The sequence below is a fragment of the Emydura macquarii genome, unplaced genomic scaffold (assembly GCF_026122565.2).
Source record: "Emydura macquarii macquarii isolate MOO-44397 ecotype Brisbane River unplaced genomic scaffold, CSIRO-AGI_Emac_v2 contig_1483, whole genome shotgun sequence".
Classification (NCBI taxonomy): domain Eukaryota; kingdom Metazoa; phylum Chordata; order Testudines; family Chelidae; genus Emydura; species Emydura macquarii.
In genome coordinates this window covers 3,165,860-3,179,114 of record NW_027131620.1, presented here as the reverse complement: position 1 = coordinate 3,179,114, position 13,255 = coordinate 3,165,860, and the positions used below count along the sequence as shown (strand labels likewise).

The window sequence follows — 13,255 nt, the reverse complement described above, 5'->3', positions numbered from 1 at the left end:
TAAGTGAACCAGTTGAGTTCTTTGAGATCCAAGACGGCTTGCATTACCCCATCCTATTTTGAACCAAAAAGAAAAAAATACACTCCATGAGATTGCTTGTTTGATGGGGACTACTTCTACAGTCCTAATCGGCGGCAGTCACAAAATGGCTCATTGGCCTTTCCCTGCATCCTGCTGTGGACATGGGGCTGATAGGGGCCATGGAATTTTAGTTTAATCTGGATTTTCCACACTTCATCAATATATTCCAAGGTCACCTTCCTGACAGTCACTCTGAAGTTTAGAAGACTGGTAGGTACAGAAGAATTGACTGTTTCAGAATGTCTGCTCATAGTTCTTTTTGTGCTGCTTTGTGGATGGGAAGGGAGAGATTTCTCTTTCTTCTCTGCTGTTTATGCAACCAACTTGATTACAGGCTCTCTGATTAACCCCCTCATCCTTCTCCAGAGAACATGGAAGCTGTCAAGCCTTTTCATCCTCTCATCTGCCTTTCTTGGGCAGAGCCACAGATTCTGTTGGGTTACTGTACTTGAAGTCACAGATCGCTGCACAGCACAGGAAGTCTAAGGAGGCATCTGTTGTGGAAGATGCTACCAAAGAGATGCTTTGCCGCAATGCTTTCGTCTTCTTATCCACAGGGAAGGCAGCCATCTTTCCAAGCCAGGATAAATTTAAAGAAGCAGGATGATGCAGTGGAGGCATGAAGGTTACCTCATGATTGTGCCTTAGAGCAGACATTTAGTGAATGAAATGAAAGCAGGCAAAAAAAAATGTTTAAAATAAGAGTTTAGATGTATGAAAAAGCTCCATCACATGTTAAGCTCTATAGATCGCCGCTTGCACCTCTCTGAAGGCAGAGAAATTTGGGGAAGTCTCCGGTGGGGTGAGGTTTTACATGCCTCAGCCAGGACAAAAGATATGGTCTGCCTTCAATCACTCCAGAATGGAGAGGATAGAAACAGAGTGGCAAGGCCCTGTGGGAAGCGTGAACTGTGTTTGTTGTTGGTAAGCAGAGGACTTCCAACTCCAGGGCTGTCCATCTGGTTCCTTACACCTGCACAAAATTTACTAAAAGTTTCAGAAAATTACTGAAACTAGTAAGTGAAGCCAACCTTTAAGAGCTGTTCCCAGCATGTTTTGCAGCAAGTGAAGGCACATAACTGGCATTTAAAAGGAACATCATCCTCAGATTTGCATTTAGAGCACTGGAATCTTCCTAAAATAGCAATTGAGAGAGAAGGTATAGGGGTAGGGGGTGTGGGGGAGGGGAAAGAAAGATGGGAGAGAGAAAGACACACTCAATTCCAGTAACTCTTTGTTTTGGAACTTCTTATACATTCATGCCTCCAGTGAATTTTGTAGAAAGCAACAGTTGAAGGTGTGTGCTAAGTGTTTTCTGAGGCCTCTGTGTCTTAAAGATGCAATTCTGAGCCCTATCTCACATTTTCTTGTGTGTGATCTCACTCAATTTTTCTGTGCCTCAATTGCCCATCTATAAAGCTGTGATACTACTACTGACCTCACAGGGGATATGTAAGGATAACTGCATTAGTGCTCAGGCAGCACTCATCCTATGGTGGTGGAGGCCACATAAGTATTTTGACAGAACGGACACGGTTGAACAAGAAAACCCAAATTCTGTTTTATTGTATATAGGTTCTTATATAACACTCTTCACTGTGGCATCTGAGTGCCTAAATACGTATGAATAACTGTGGTGGTAAAAGATGGCTTCATACTGTTGTTATACAAAGCGTGAACATAATTTGGATTTCCTACACATTTTTAACCATTCTTCTCTAGAGTTAGAGAACAAGATCTCCATCCTACACAACTATACCTACCACAGTCTGGCTCCATCTCCAGGGGCAAGACAGGCAAACTGCGTGGACTGGTAGGTGCTCTTATGCTGCTGGATCCTGTCAAAGTGTCTGTCTTTTGAGATCCAGGTTTGCTGTTCTGATTGCTGCAGAAGGAGAAAATCTTGCTCTGGGTTTTTCTTGGCATCTCACTCTTGAAAGTAGCTGCACATGAATACATATCAAAGAGTATATAATGTGGTGCAATACACAACACCACTAGACATACCTCAGCTTTTTGTGAAATTTGACCAGCTGGCATTTCCAGCAGGTTTTCATTTAGAAGTCTGCCATAAAAATTTGATTAACTTCCCCCCCAAATCACATTGTTCCATAACACAAGTTTCTGATATTCACACACAAGAATTATCACTGGGAAAAAGTGGAGAACCTGTCAAGGAAAAGACTCTAATGTGGTAGCCTCTATCTAGAGATAGCGGACCTGGAGCCTATCATGCTCCCCTCACATGGAAGGATCCTAACTTAGTCTTCCCAAGTTTAGAAGAATTGTTTTGCAGGTGACTGTCTCTATTTCTTTGTGTTCACCCATTTGTCTTTCTGTGTGTTCACCCACTTGTCTGATACTCAGATTGCAAGCTTTCTGGGTCAAAGACTGTTTTGCTTTATGTTTGTACAGCTCCTAGCACAGTGGGATCCAAATCTGTGTCTGGCGTGCTCCTAGGTGCTATCACAATAAAAAAAAAAATACTATCTAAATGCCAGAAAAGTGTTCATTCCAAACCTGGTGTGTGGCTGACAGCTTTATCCTGAGTTTCCCGGTTTTCTGCTTTGGAGCATGAATTCTGCAAATTCAGAGGGACCCAGGCCTCCTGCACTTCTGGTCGCAATTTCTTCTCCTCATTGCAGCTCATTCCCGTCAGGTCTTTACACATCTGCCTGAATTGCTCTTTGTGATGAGGACGCACAAACATGTAGAACCCTGTCCAATGTTTTTATATAAGTCACACACATGAAATAAATTGGTTTGGCATCGAATGTTCTCTGCTTTTTGGAAAAGGAGAAAGGTCTATGGAGACTGAGTCAGAATAACCACTCATCCCCACCCTCCTCCCAAAGTATCTGAAGGTTTGGGGAATGTCTGATGATTTCTTGGTGAGGTCAATGTTTACATTTTTTTTCTCACGAGGAGTGAATGAGTATTTCCACTGACGGCAGCATCGGCTTGTCTGAAAATCCTGCTTCCATCCCCTGCAAGTGACATTAATTCTGTTCCAGAGAATGAGCAGAATACAAATAAGCACTGCAGGGTGTTACAGCCAAGTCAAACAAGTCCGGTACCCAAAAAAGATTGTCTCAAGAAGGAAGCGTTATGGTATTGCTTTTTTATTGGGGAAGAATCTGACCATGAGTGCAGAAATTTAAAAAAATCCCCTCTGAGTTATTGTCAGGCTTAGAAAATTCCTTTGTGGTACTTTGATTTGAAACTGCTTGCTCACTAAAAATACTGACATCACATTCAAGCTCTCTCACCAACAGAGTTGGCCCAATAAAAATATACTACTACCCACCTTGTCTCTCTAATATCCTTAGACTGACCTGGCTACAATAACACTGCATATTCAATAACAAAAATTCAACAGGAAATTTTGATTCATCGCATCATGTGGTTCATTTCCATCTTACTCTTCAGCTGTCACAAATCCCACTTCTACACTTAAGAGGATAGGGTATCCTATTTCCCAAAACTCAGAGACTGTGACCCATGTTGCAGGGTTCCACGCTATATCACCATTTCCTGCAGGAAACCTCAGCACCATATCTCAGCATTCTCTACTTATGTTAGATGCTCTCATCCTTCAGCTGCCTAGATGTCTAGCATCCACAGTTCCTTGAAGAGAACTGCCTGTCAAAGGCACTGAGATGTCCCATAAGTCAATAAGAGGGCAGTAAAAAAGCATTGAAGTAGTAGAATTAGCGATCCCCCTGTGAAAGTGATTGGGCTCAACATACACATTTTTTCCTTATCTGTCTGAAAATGCGTGTGCATTATTTAAGCTAAATCAAAACCTAAACTCAAATTTTCAATCCCAGTAGTCTAGGATATAATCAGAAACCTTACAATAACAAACCAGCACATATATGCAGGAAGGAAAAAAAATTCTATAAGGAAATAAATATCAGTTTCAAGATTCTAAAGGTTATTATAAATAATGGTAAATAAAGTGTGTTAATCGTGACAAAATTCCTGAACTGTGTCCATGTAAAGACCTGGGAAAAAAAAAGTGAATCAGAAGTGAGACTGTCTATTCCTAAAAGTTGAAAGTCTTTTAGGGCACAGTACCAGATATGGCAGCCAATGGCCATGAGAAGAGTAGTTTGAGAGTCTATGCAATAACCAGCATTGCCTGTTTGAAAGAGCAGTCCTGTGCAGAAATAAGGAAAATAATGTAATGAAATTACATGAGTGAAGGAAGTGAGGAAGAATCACATCTGGAGGAAGTGAGTTGTGGAGATATTATTCAGGGCATGTTTTCACTGACAGTGGCAAATTTGCGAATTTGCCACCGTCAGATCAATTTTTCCGAATCGACTGAGAGGAAGTGAAGACCTGCTCAATCGATCTGGAAGTCGATTTAATAAATCCACCCCCGAAAAGGAGTAATGCTTCGTTGATGGGAATGCATTTCCCGTTGGTGCAGTGTAGTGGAGATGGCGTGCAGAAAGGACTTAAGGAAGTCGACGTAAGATATGCAAGCTACTCAGTGTAGCTTGTATATCTCCCATTGACTGCCACCGAATTTGCCGGTAAGTGTAGACCAGGCCTCAGTGTTAGCTTAGGTTTAGGTTTCTTCAGGAAACAAGTACTAATCAGAACAAGTGGAAGCAGTGCACAATTTTACACCCTTAAAATTACCTGGATTTGGCTAACACTTTTATGCAGCGAATCCCATTTGCCCAGTGTGCTGAACAAAGAGAGAAGAGATGCAATGTGTCCTGTCAGTGCTAGTAAGTTTATAGGAAGGACAGCATTTGCAAATCAATTTATACCAATCAGCGAGAGTTTACTGTGTGCATCTGTGGTGTGTGAGGGGGAGGAGCACACACCTACACCTCTTTCTAAAAGAAACAAAAATATAATAAAAATACTTGCGTTGCAGGAGGTGAAAGTTCTCTGGCTTCTCGGTGGTGAGGGCAGCTACCACTACCACCAAGGCATCATAGTCATCTGTCTTCTTATATGCCGACAGTGCTGCACAGAAGCGGCTGTAATTGTTATTGTCCAAAGCCTTTTTCAAATCATTGAGGTATGTAACCCTGACTAGCTCATGGTGGTCCTCTCTGACAGAGCTTGATGCCTCTTCAAGGTCCTTCTTAGGGATGTGGGTGTGATTTTCTCCTGAGAGAGAGCATACATTATCAACGCTTTAGGAAGGACAATCTAGAATTGTTAAGGGAGACATGTAGTTTAGATTCTTGTGCCCTACCTCCATATTCTAGAAATCTGTTAAAGAACAACACAGCTTGATCAATGGAAAATTGGCAAAAGCCACAAAATCCACAATGTGTGAGGTCAGTACTAAAACAATGTCTTGTGTTTTTCCCTTAGACAGCAAGTAGTAATATTCCAAATAGCTGTGCTAACAAACAATGCTGGCATGCCATCGTAGCAAGAAAAAAAATCCAATTCATTTAAGAAGCATAGGATTTATCATCACCCAGGAAATAAAGGAGAAGATGGTTACTTGCCTTGTAACTGTTGTTCTTTGAGATGTGTTGCTCATGTCCATTCCATTCTAAATGTGCATGCACCTCCGTGCACGGTTACTGGAATTTTTGCCCCCTTAGCAGTATCTGTAGGGCCAGCTCTGGCGCCCCCTGGAGTCCTGCACACATACTGTGATACATAAGACACCAGCCGGCCCTATGCCCCGAGTTCCTTCTTGCTGTCCACTCCAAGAGGGCTCCACGTGTGTTGAGTGTGTGCCATCGTTGTTCCTCTTCCAAAGCATGAGGCTTGGAAAGAAAATGGCAGGAAAATATTTTGATTAAAATGAAATTGGGACACTACCTTGGGCAAGAAGGCCGGATGAGGCCGCAATTGGACCTTATCCTTATGGAAGACTGTGTAAGGCGGCTCTGAGGTAAGTGCCCTAATCTCAGATGCCCATCTAGCCGAGGTAATTGCTATCAGGAAGGCCACCTTCCAGGACAGCAACAACAATGGGGAAGTTGCCAAGGGCTTGAATGGGGCCTCTGTGAGCCTGGAAAGAACCAGATTTAGATCCCAGGGAGGTAGTGGATCCCTAACCTGAAGGTAAAGCCTCTCTATGCCTGTCAGGAACCTAACTGCCATGTCATAGGAAAAAAATGATTTCCCTTGAATCAGGGAATGAAAGGTGGAAATAGCCACCAGATGCACCTTCAGTGAGGCAACAGCTAGGCCTTAGAGCTTAAAGTGCAACAGGTAGTCTAAAAGAGTCTGGATAAAAGCCTGCTGGGGCGAGACTCCCCGGGATGACGACCAGCAGGTAAACTCTTTCCACTTGGCTATATACGATGTTCTAATGGAGAGTTTTGTGCTACCCATTAGAATTTGTTGCACCTGGGAAGAACAAGCTTGTTCCTCCAGATTCAGCCACTCAGACGCCTTGCTGTCAGGTGTAGAGACTCCAAGTCCAGATGCAACAGCTGCCCCTGGTCCTGGGAGAGGAGATTGTGCCAGCGTGGCAACTCTAGCGGGGGCCAATCGACAGCTCCAGCAACGTTGCAAACCAATGTTGCCGCAGCCAGGTGGGCGCTATCAGGATGACATCTGCCTTGTCCTTGATCTTTAACAGAAGCTTGTGAATCAGCGGTATGGGCGGAAAGGTGTACATAAGAGTCCCTGACTATGGAAGAAGAAAGGTGTCAGACAGTGCACCTTCGTCAAGTCCGCGAATGGAGCAGAACTTACAGGACTTCTTGTTCAGTTTGGAAGCGAAGAGGTCCACTTGGGGAAACCCCCACTTTCCGAAGATCATGTCGACCGCCTTCGGGTGGAGTGACCATTCGTGGCAGGGTAAAAAGGACCTGCTGAGGCAGTCTGCTATGGTGTTCTTGATACTCGGGAGGTGGGAAGCCACCAAGTGTATATTGTGTCTTATCACAAAGTCCCACAGACATACAGCTTCCTGGCACAGGGCTGGGGAGCGGGCCCTGTCCTGCCTGTTGATATAATACATTGTGGCGGTGTTGTCCGTCAGAGTCTGGACAACCTTGCCTGTCAAAAGGGGAAGGAACACTCTGCATGCCAACTGTATCGCCCTAAGCTCCCTGATATTTATGTGCAACCCACGGTCCTCCTTTGCCCAAGTCCCTTGGGTACTATGATTGGAGCTGATATGTGCCTTCCACCCCAGGTTGGAAGCGTCCAATATTAGGGTGACCAAGGGAACCAGTTCTCTGAATGGCATCCCTCGTATGACCGACCAGGAATCTAACCACCAACTTAAGGAGAAAAGCACTTGTGGGGGTATGGTAACCACTCTGTCCAAGGAGTGTCTCCTTGGGGTGTACACCGAGGCCAGCCACGACTGGAGCGGTCTGAGTCTTAGACACACGTGGCGTACCACATACATGCAAGCTGCCATGTGACCCATCAGCTGCAAGCAAGTCCGGGCCGTCGTAAGGGGACAGGCGCAAAGGCACGTGATAAGGCTCAACATAGCTTCGATCTGAGGCAGTGTCAGGAAAGCCCTGGCTTGTGTGGAGATGAGAACAGCCCCGATGAATTCTGTTCTCTGAACTGGTACCAGTGGGGACTTCTGTTCATTCATCAGCAGACCTAGGCGATGACAGGTGGCCCATATCAAGTCAAGACTGGTCTGGACCTGAGACTGGGACCTGCTTTTGATCAGCCAGTTGTCCAGATACAGGTAAATTTGCACGCCCTGTCGTCTGAGATGTGTGGATACAACCACCATGCACTTTGTAAATACCTGTGGGGCAGAACACAGACCAAAGGGGAAGGCTGTAAACTAGAAATGGAAATGACCCACTACAAATCAGAGAAACTATCTGTGCCCGGGAAATATTGTAATATGAAAATATGCATCCTTCAGGTCGAGGGCAGCATACCAGTCTCCTGGATCCACAGAGGGGATAATGGAGGCTAAGGAGACCAAGCAGAACTTGATCCTTTTGAGATACTTGTTCAACCTGTGCAGGTCTAAAATGTGTCTGAGGCCCTCTTTTGCCTTGGGTATGAGGAAGTACCAGGAATAGAACACCTTTCCCCTCATGTCCAATGGGACTTCCTCCACAGCCCCCAATTTGAGAAGGCTCTCCACCTCTTGCAGGAGGAGTTGCTCATGAGAGAGGTCCCTGAAGACGGGTGGGGAAGGAGGGCTGTGAGGTGGGGCAGAGGGGGAAGAAAACTGTACGGTGTAATCTGCTGCAATGATTCCCAGGACCCAATAGTCTGACGTAATATGAGCCACTCAGGAAGGAAGGGGGCGAGGTGGTTCAGGAATTGCAGGGAAGGAAGATCCTGACTGGAAACTGTGAAGCCGTACTCAGGTGCACCATCAAAACAGCTGGCGCTGTCCACTGGAGCGCCGGAGGGACCCGGTTGATGAGCAGCACAGGACCGGTCGGCGCCTTGTGAAACTCCTATCTCCTGTCTCTACTTCTGTAGGCACCGAAGTGCAGAGCTGGGTATCTGGGCTGCTGCTGCTGAGGGCAGAACTGCCTTCTCGAGGTCTGGGGTGTGTAAAGGCCCAGCCAATGCAGGGTGGCCCTCAAGTTCTTCAACCCGTGAAGCTTGGCATTCATATGGTCCAAAAAATGTGCACTCCCATTGAACGGAAGGTCCTGGATGGATTGCTGCCCTTCTTGGGACAGACCTGACAACTGCAGCCATGAGCACCGGTGCAAGGCTACAGCCGAAGCCATAGCTCTTGCCACCACGTCCGAGGCTGCCTGCAAGGCAGCTCTGGCCACTGTTCTACCTTCCTCCAGGATGTTTGTAAGGTCCAGCCCTTGCTCTTGAGGTAAAGCTTCGCCAAAGCTCTTAAGGGAGTCCCAGAGTTTGTAATTGTACCTCCCTAACAATGTCTGCTGGTTAGCAATTCTCAACTGAAGACTTTCCATAGAATAAACTTTCCTGCCAAACAAGTCTAACTTTGTGTAGTCCTTGCTTTTCAGCACTAAGCTAGACTGACCCTGCCTGTCCCACTCATTTGTAGCTGCCACCACTAAGGAGCCCGGTGAGGGGCGCGTGAAAAGATACTCAAATCTCTTCGCAGGGACGTGGTAGTATTTTTTCTAGCTCTTTTGGAGGTTGATGGCAGTGATGATGGGGTTTGCCACAGGCCCTTAACCAACTTGAGAACCCCTTCACAAACTGGCAGGGCAACCCAGGCTAGCGCCGCAGCTGCCAGGGTATCGAACAGGTTATCTGTGGTTCCTTTAAGCTCCTCTGCTTCCAAGCCCAAATTAGAGGCCACCCTCTTTAAGGAGCTCCTAGTGGGCTCTCAAATTGTCCAGCGAGACAGATGGGCTTGCCGTGGTCATCTCATCCAGGGATGAAGAGTACGACTGCACCGGTGTGAGGGGTGGTGGCATATCTTCCTGCGGTGGGGTCACAGATGCTGGCGTCCCTTCCTGGGGGTCAGAGTCCGCATCTGATTCCGAGTCCCTTCCAGAGTCACTGGGGCTGTCAATCGTTTCTCCAACTACCAGCTGGAATATGGGCCTGGAATACAGGGAACCCCCATGGGTTCCAATATGACCACTGTGTGGACCATTGCCCCTGGAGCTAATCTGATGGTGAGGGTCTTGGGCCTTGGTCTCGGGTTTTGGGGTCACAGCAGTAGCTGGAGCGGGCAGCGGGCCTATCCTCTCACGAAGAGAGGGTTGCCAACCAAGGACCACAGGGGGGTTCTGCTGACTCCCTCCAGCTGTCTTGTGGCGACTCCTGCAGGCACCTGGGTGACAGCGACTGGTGCCTTTATCCTTTAGACCCATTGCGGTCTGCAGCACGATGACGTGCATGGGACGTTGGGGAATGGGACCTTGAGGATCGGTGATGGGGACTACCCAGTTCAGTACCGTGGGGACTCATGTCAGAAAGTAAAAGAGTGCCCCAGTGCCAGAGATCTATGACAGTGCAGACTACTTCCGGGCAAGCGTCTCAATGCTGGTGATCAGCTTCGACGCCTGACCATTGCAGGGGAGTCCCCTCTGTGCCAGGGATCAGGAACGGCGCTGCTCCACTGCCGGGGACTTCAGTGCCAGAGACTGGGTTTGGTGCTGCGTTGAGCTCCTCTGTGTCGGAGACCGGTATCAGCCGCGTTCCCTCACTGGAGACCATCTTTGAACCGGAGACCTTGGACGGTACCATTCAGTCGTTAACGATCAACCAGCTGCTGGTGACAGGGAACACAACCCCAGGGATCTGCGTCTAGATGGCGTAGACCATCTTCTTAGAGACCAGTTCCGAGGCGATGCACCTTGCAGCTCAGGCAACCGATGCAGCTAAGAAGGGGGTCCCATCACGGGCTTTCCCTTTGAAATCAGAGCCTTCTCTCTTCCCGGCACTGGAGTAAGCTTAGGAGTGGGTGGCAAGGGGAGCGTCGTCAGGTGTCTCGCCGCCTGAAGCGCCTCCAGTGTTGATGGCAGCGTGAGCTGGAGGGTCCCCCTTCTGCTCTCAGGAGTTGCAGGTGGTTCCCTCGGAGGGCTCAGAGCCCTAAAGGGCAAGTCCTGCTCTGGGTGCCCCCGCACAGCCAGTTGGGGACCAATGTGGGGCCCTTGCTCGACACCAAATCCGTAGTCTTCTTCGGTGTGGGGGAGCGGTCCTTGTCTGGGCGCTGCTTCTTCTGCCTCTTTCTTGGTGGGGAAGAAGGGCGGTGCCTTGATGTTTCCGATGCCAGCAGGGCACTCTGCACCGATGATGTACTTGGCATCAAGGCAGAACATGGTGGTTCCGAGGCTGGTCTCAGCACTGCTTTCATGAGGAGCGGATCTTCCTCTCCTTTTGAGTTCTCGGCCTGAAGCCTTTGCAAATCCTGCACTTATTCTTCCTGTGATTCCCCCAAACACTTTAGGCAACTGTTGTGAGAGTTGCTGAGCAGGAAGGGCTTGTTGCAAACTGTGCAGAGCTTGAAGCCCAGAGATCGGGGCATATCCCACTCCCAAGCAGAAGTCCCTAACAGGACTAACACTTAACGCTAGCTGACTAACTAACTACAGTACTTAACTAACAAAAGAATTACCTAATTAACCTAATCACTAATTATAAGAAATTGGGGAACTAAAGCACTTGCAGTAGAAAGCAAAGTTCTAGCAACCGTCAGTGGAGGAAAGAAGGAACTGAAGGAATGTAGGACCGGCGGCGCCTCATATATCCTGGCATGTGCGCTGGAGCCGGCCCTACGGATACTGCCATGGGGAAAAAATTCCGGTAACTGTGCATGGAGGCGCACACACACCTAGAATGGAATCGACATGAGCAAGCACTTGAAGAAGAAAAAATGTTTGCCAAATAGAAAATCATCATCAAAAGGGAATAATTATTTCAAAATTAAAAAAAACAGCACATGCAATAGAGCGCACAAAACTGATGAAGGCCAAAGCAGCTAACACCATTTTTTAACCACCTAATTAGATATATTTTGTGTTCTACTGCAGTCCAAAGGAGAGCTCTTTGATTAACAGATCACTGTGACTTCTTACAGAGCTAAAGCTGTGGTTTGTATCTCAGCACAATGCCAGCTAGAGTGAGGTATGTTCACAGGAAACAGTTTCAAATTCTTAAGTGGCCACGTGTTGACAAATTACTTTTTAAAACTTTTTTTTTTTTTTTTTAAACCCACAACAAAAATTGAAAGGAAGGGTCTCAGCTCAGTTCCCTGAAGTGGGGAAAGAGGTGAATGCTGGCTAGAAAATGGTGGGAATTTTGTGATTGGTATCTTTCTACAGCACTGCATATCATGAAACCATCAGACATCCTCCCTCATAAGGAAACATTCTATTTAGGGAGTAACCTAGATAACAGAGAAATGTAGAAACTTTTCTTCTTACTACTGGAGACACATTTGCATGAAAATTGGATCTCTTGTTTATTAATGGCTCTTCTGTTCCAACTGCTTGTTTTCCCACACAATGCCTCAGACATCAAACATTCCCACAATGTCAGAGAGAACTATGAACTCAGATAAGAATTAAGCAGCAGGAGATAATGATACCGTGAAAACAAAGATCCTGTTCTCATACAAATGTCCCTAAAAATACAGGCAAGAAGGAAATAGGAAACAAGAAAAGTAGAATTGCTTCATAAATGAAAATCTGTTAAAGCTTTCCATGAAATGTCAGCAACATTTTGCAAGAAGATGATTACAAAGTCTTGGGCTATTCTTCACTCTTTACAATTCTGTAAAATGTTAACATTTAACATTTATAGCCACTACTTCCTGATAAGGACCATGTTCCGAGGGCAGTTAAAAAGCTTTCATTTGTATGAACTAAGCTTACAAGTAGTGACAGGAACAGTTACCTTATTCATTTCTCAAAAAAACCCCTCCCAGTTGATCTCAGGAATAGTACTTTAATTTTATCTCAACTGAGCCACTGACTCTCAAAGGTAAATGTTGGAGAAAATAAGGCCAGAGGAACAGGTGCAAAAAACACATGCAACTACATGAATATATTTACTAATCTGCATTTCTGAAAAATATGAGCCTAACTTTTTGTTCTAGGCAAGTGTTATGACACTAAGGTCCATTTGTAGTTCAGTACTCTGTGTCAGCAGCTCATCAGGCCTGACATACTCATCACACCTAGCATACTGTTGTTATAAACTGTATCTAAGGGTATGTCTTCACTGACAGTGGCAAATTCGCCGCCATCAGATTGATCTATCTGGATCGATTGAGTGGTCAGTGAAGACCCGCTCAATCGATACGGAAATCAATGCAATAAGACCACCCTCTCAAGTGGTGTGGTGCTGCGTCGATGAGAACGCATTTCCTGTTGGCGCAGCGCAGTGAAGATGCCGTGTAGAAGAGAAGTTACAAATTCGACGGGAGTTATGCAAGCTACTCTGTGTAGCTTGCGTAACTCCCATCGACTGCCACTGAACTTCAAGGTAAGTGTAGACCTGGCCTAAGAGGTGGCATGTCAGATATCACTGGAAAACTATAACTCACTGATCATTAATAATCTTGTGTAATGTATGCACAGGATGTGTACAAAAACTTATATCTGCTAGAATTATATTCGTAAAATGTGTTTGGCAAGCAATGCATAAGCACAGTCTGCTTCAGACAAAGGAAGGTGGGTTTACCTCAATTTACAAACAAGCAACAAATGGCCATCAAACTAACAAGGGCAGGAGACGGCAGGAAACAGAACAATTTGCATTTTAGCAAACACCAGTGGGTGAAAAAAAGAGCATG

General features: G+C 46.1%; 1 protein-coding gene across 7 annotated transcripts in view; it reads right to left on the bottom strand.

Moving 5' to 3' along the window:
- The window catches only part of RTEL1 (regulator of telomere elongation helicase 1), a 92,351-nt gene that overhangs the window by 6,803 nt on the left and 72,293 nt on the right, over positions 1–13,255 (bottom strand). For 4 of the 7 annotated variants that reach the window (XM_067554027.1, XM_067554028.1, XM_067554030.1 and 1 more), the window contains 4 exons: positions 4,972–5,217; positions 2,602–2,799; positions 1,845–2,024; positions 1,113–1,216 (listed from right to left, as the gene is read on the bottom strand). The exons of 1 other annotated variant lie outside the window; for it this stretch is intronic. In XM_067554027.1, the coding sequence (XP_067410128.1) occupies positions 1,113–1,216; positions 1,845–2,024; positions 2,602–2,799; positions 4,972–5,217 (728 nt within the window). The remainder of the gene's footprint in view (positions 1–1,112; positions 1,217–1,844; positions 2,025–2,601; positions 2,800–4,971; positions 5,218–13,255) is intronic. 2 more of the 7 variants (XM_067554031.1, XM_067554032.1) reach the window with 2 other exon arrangements.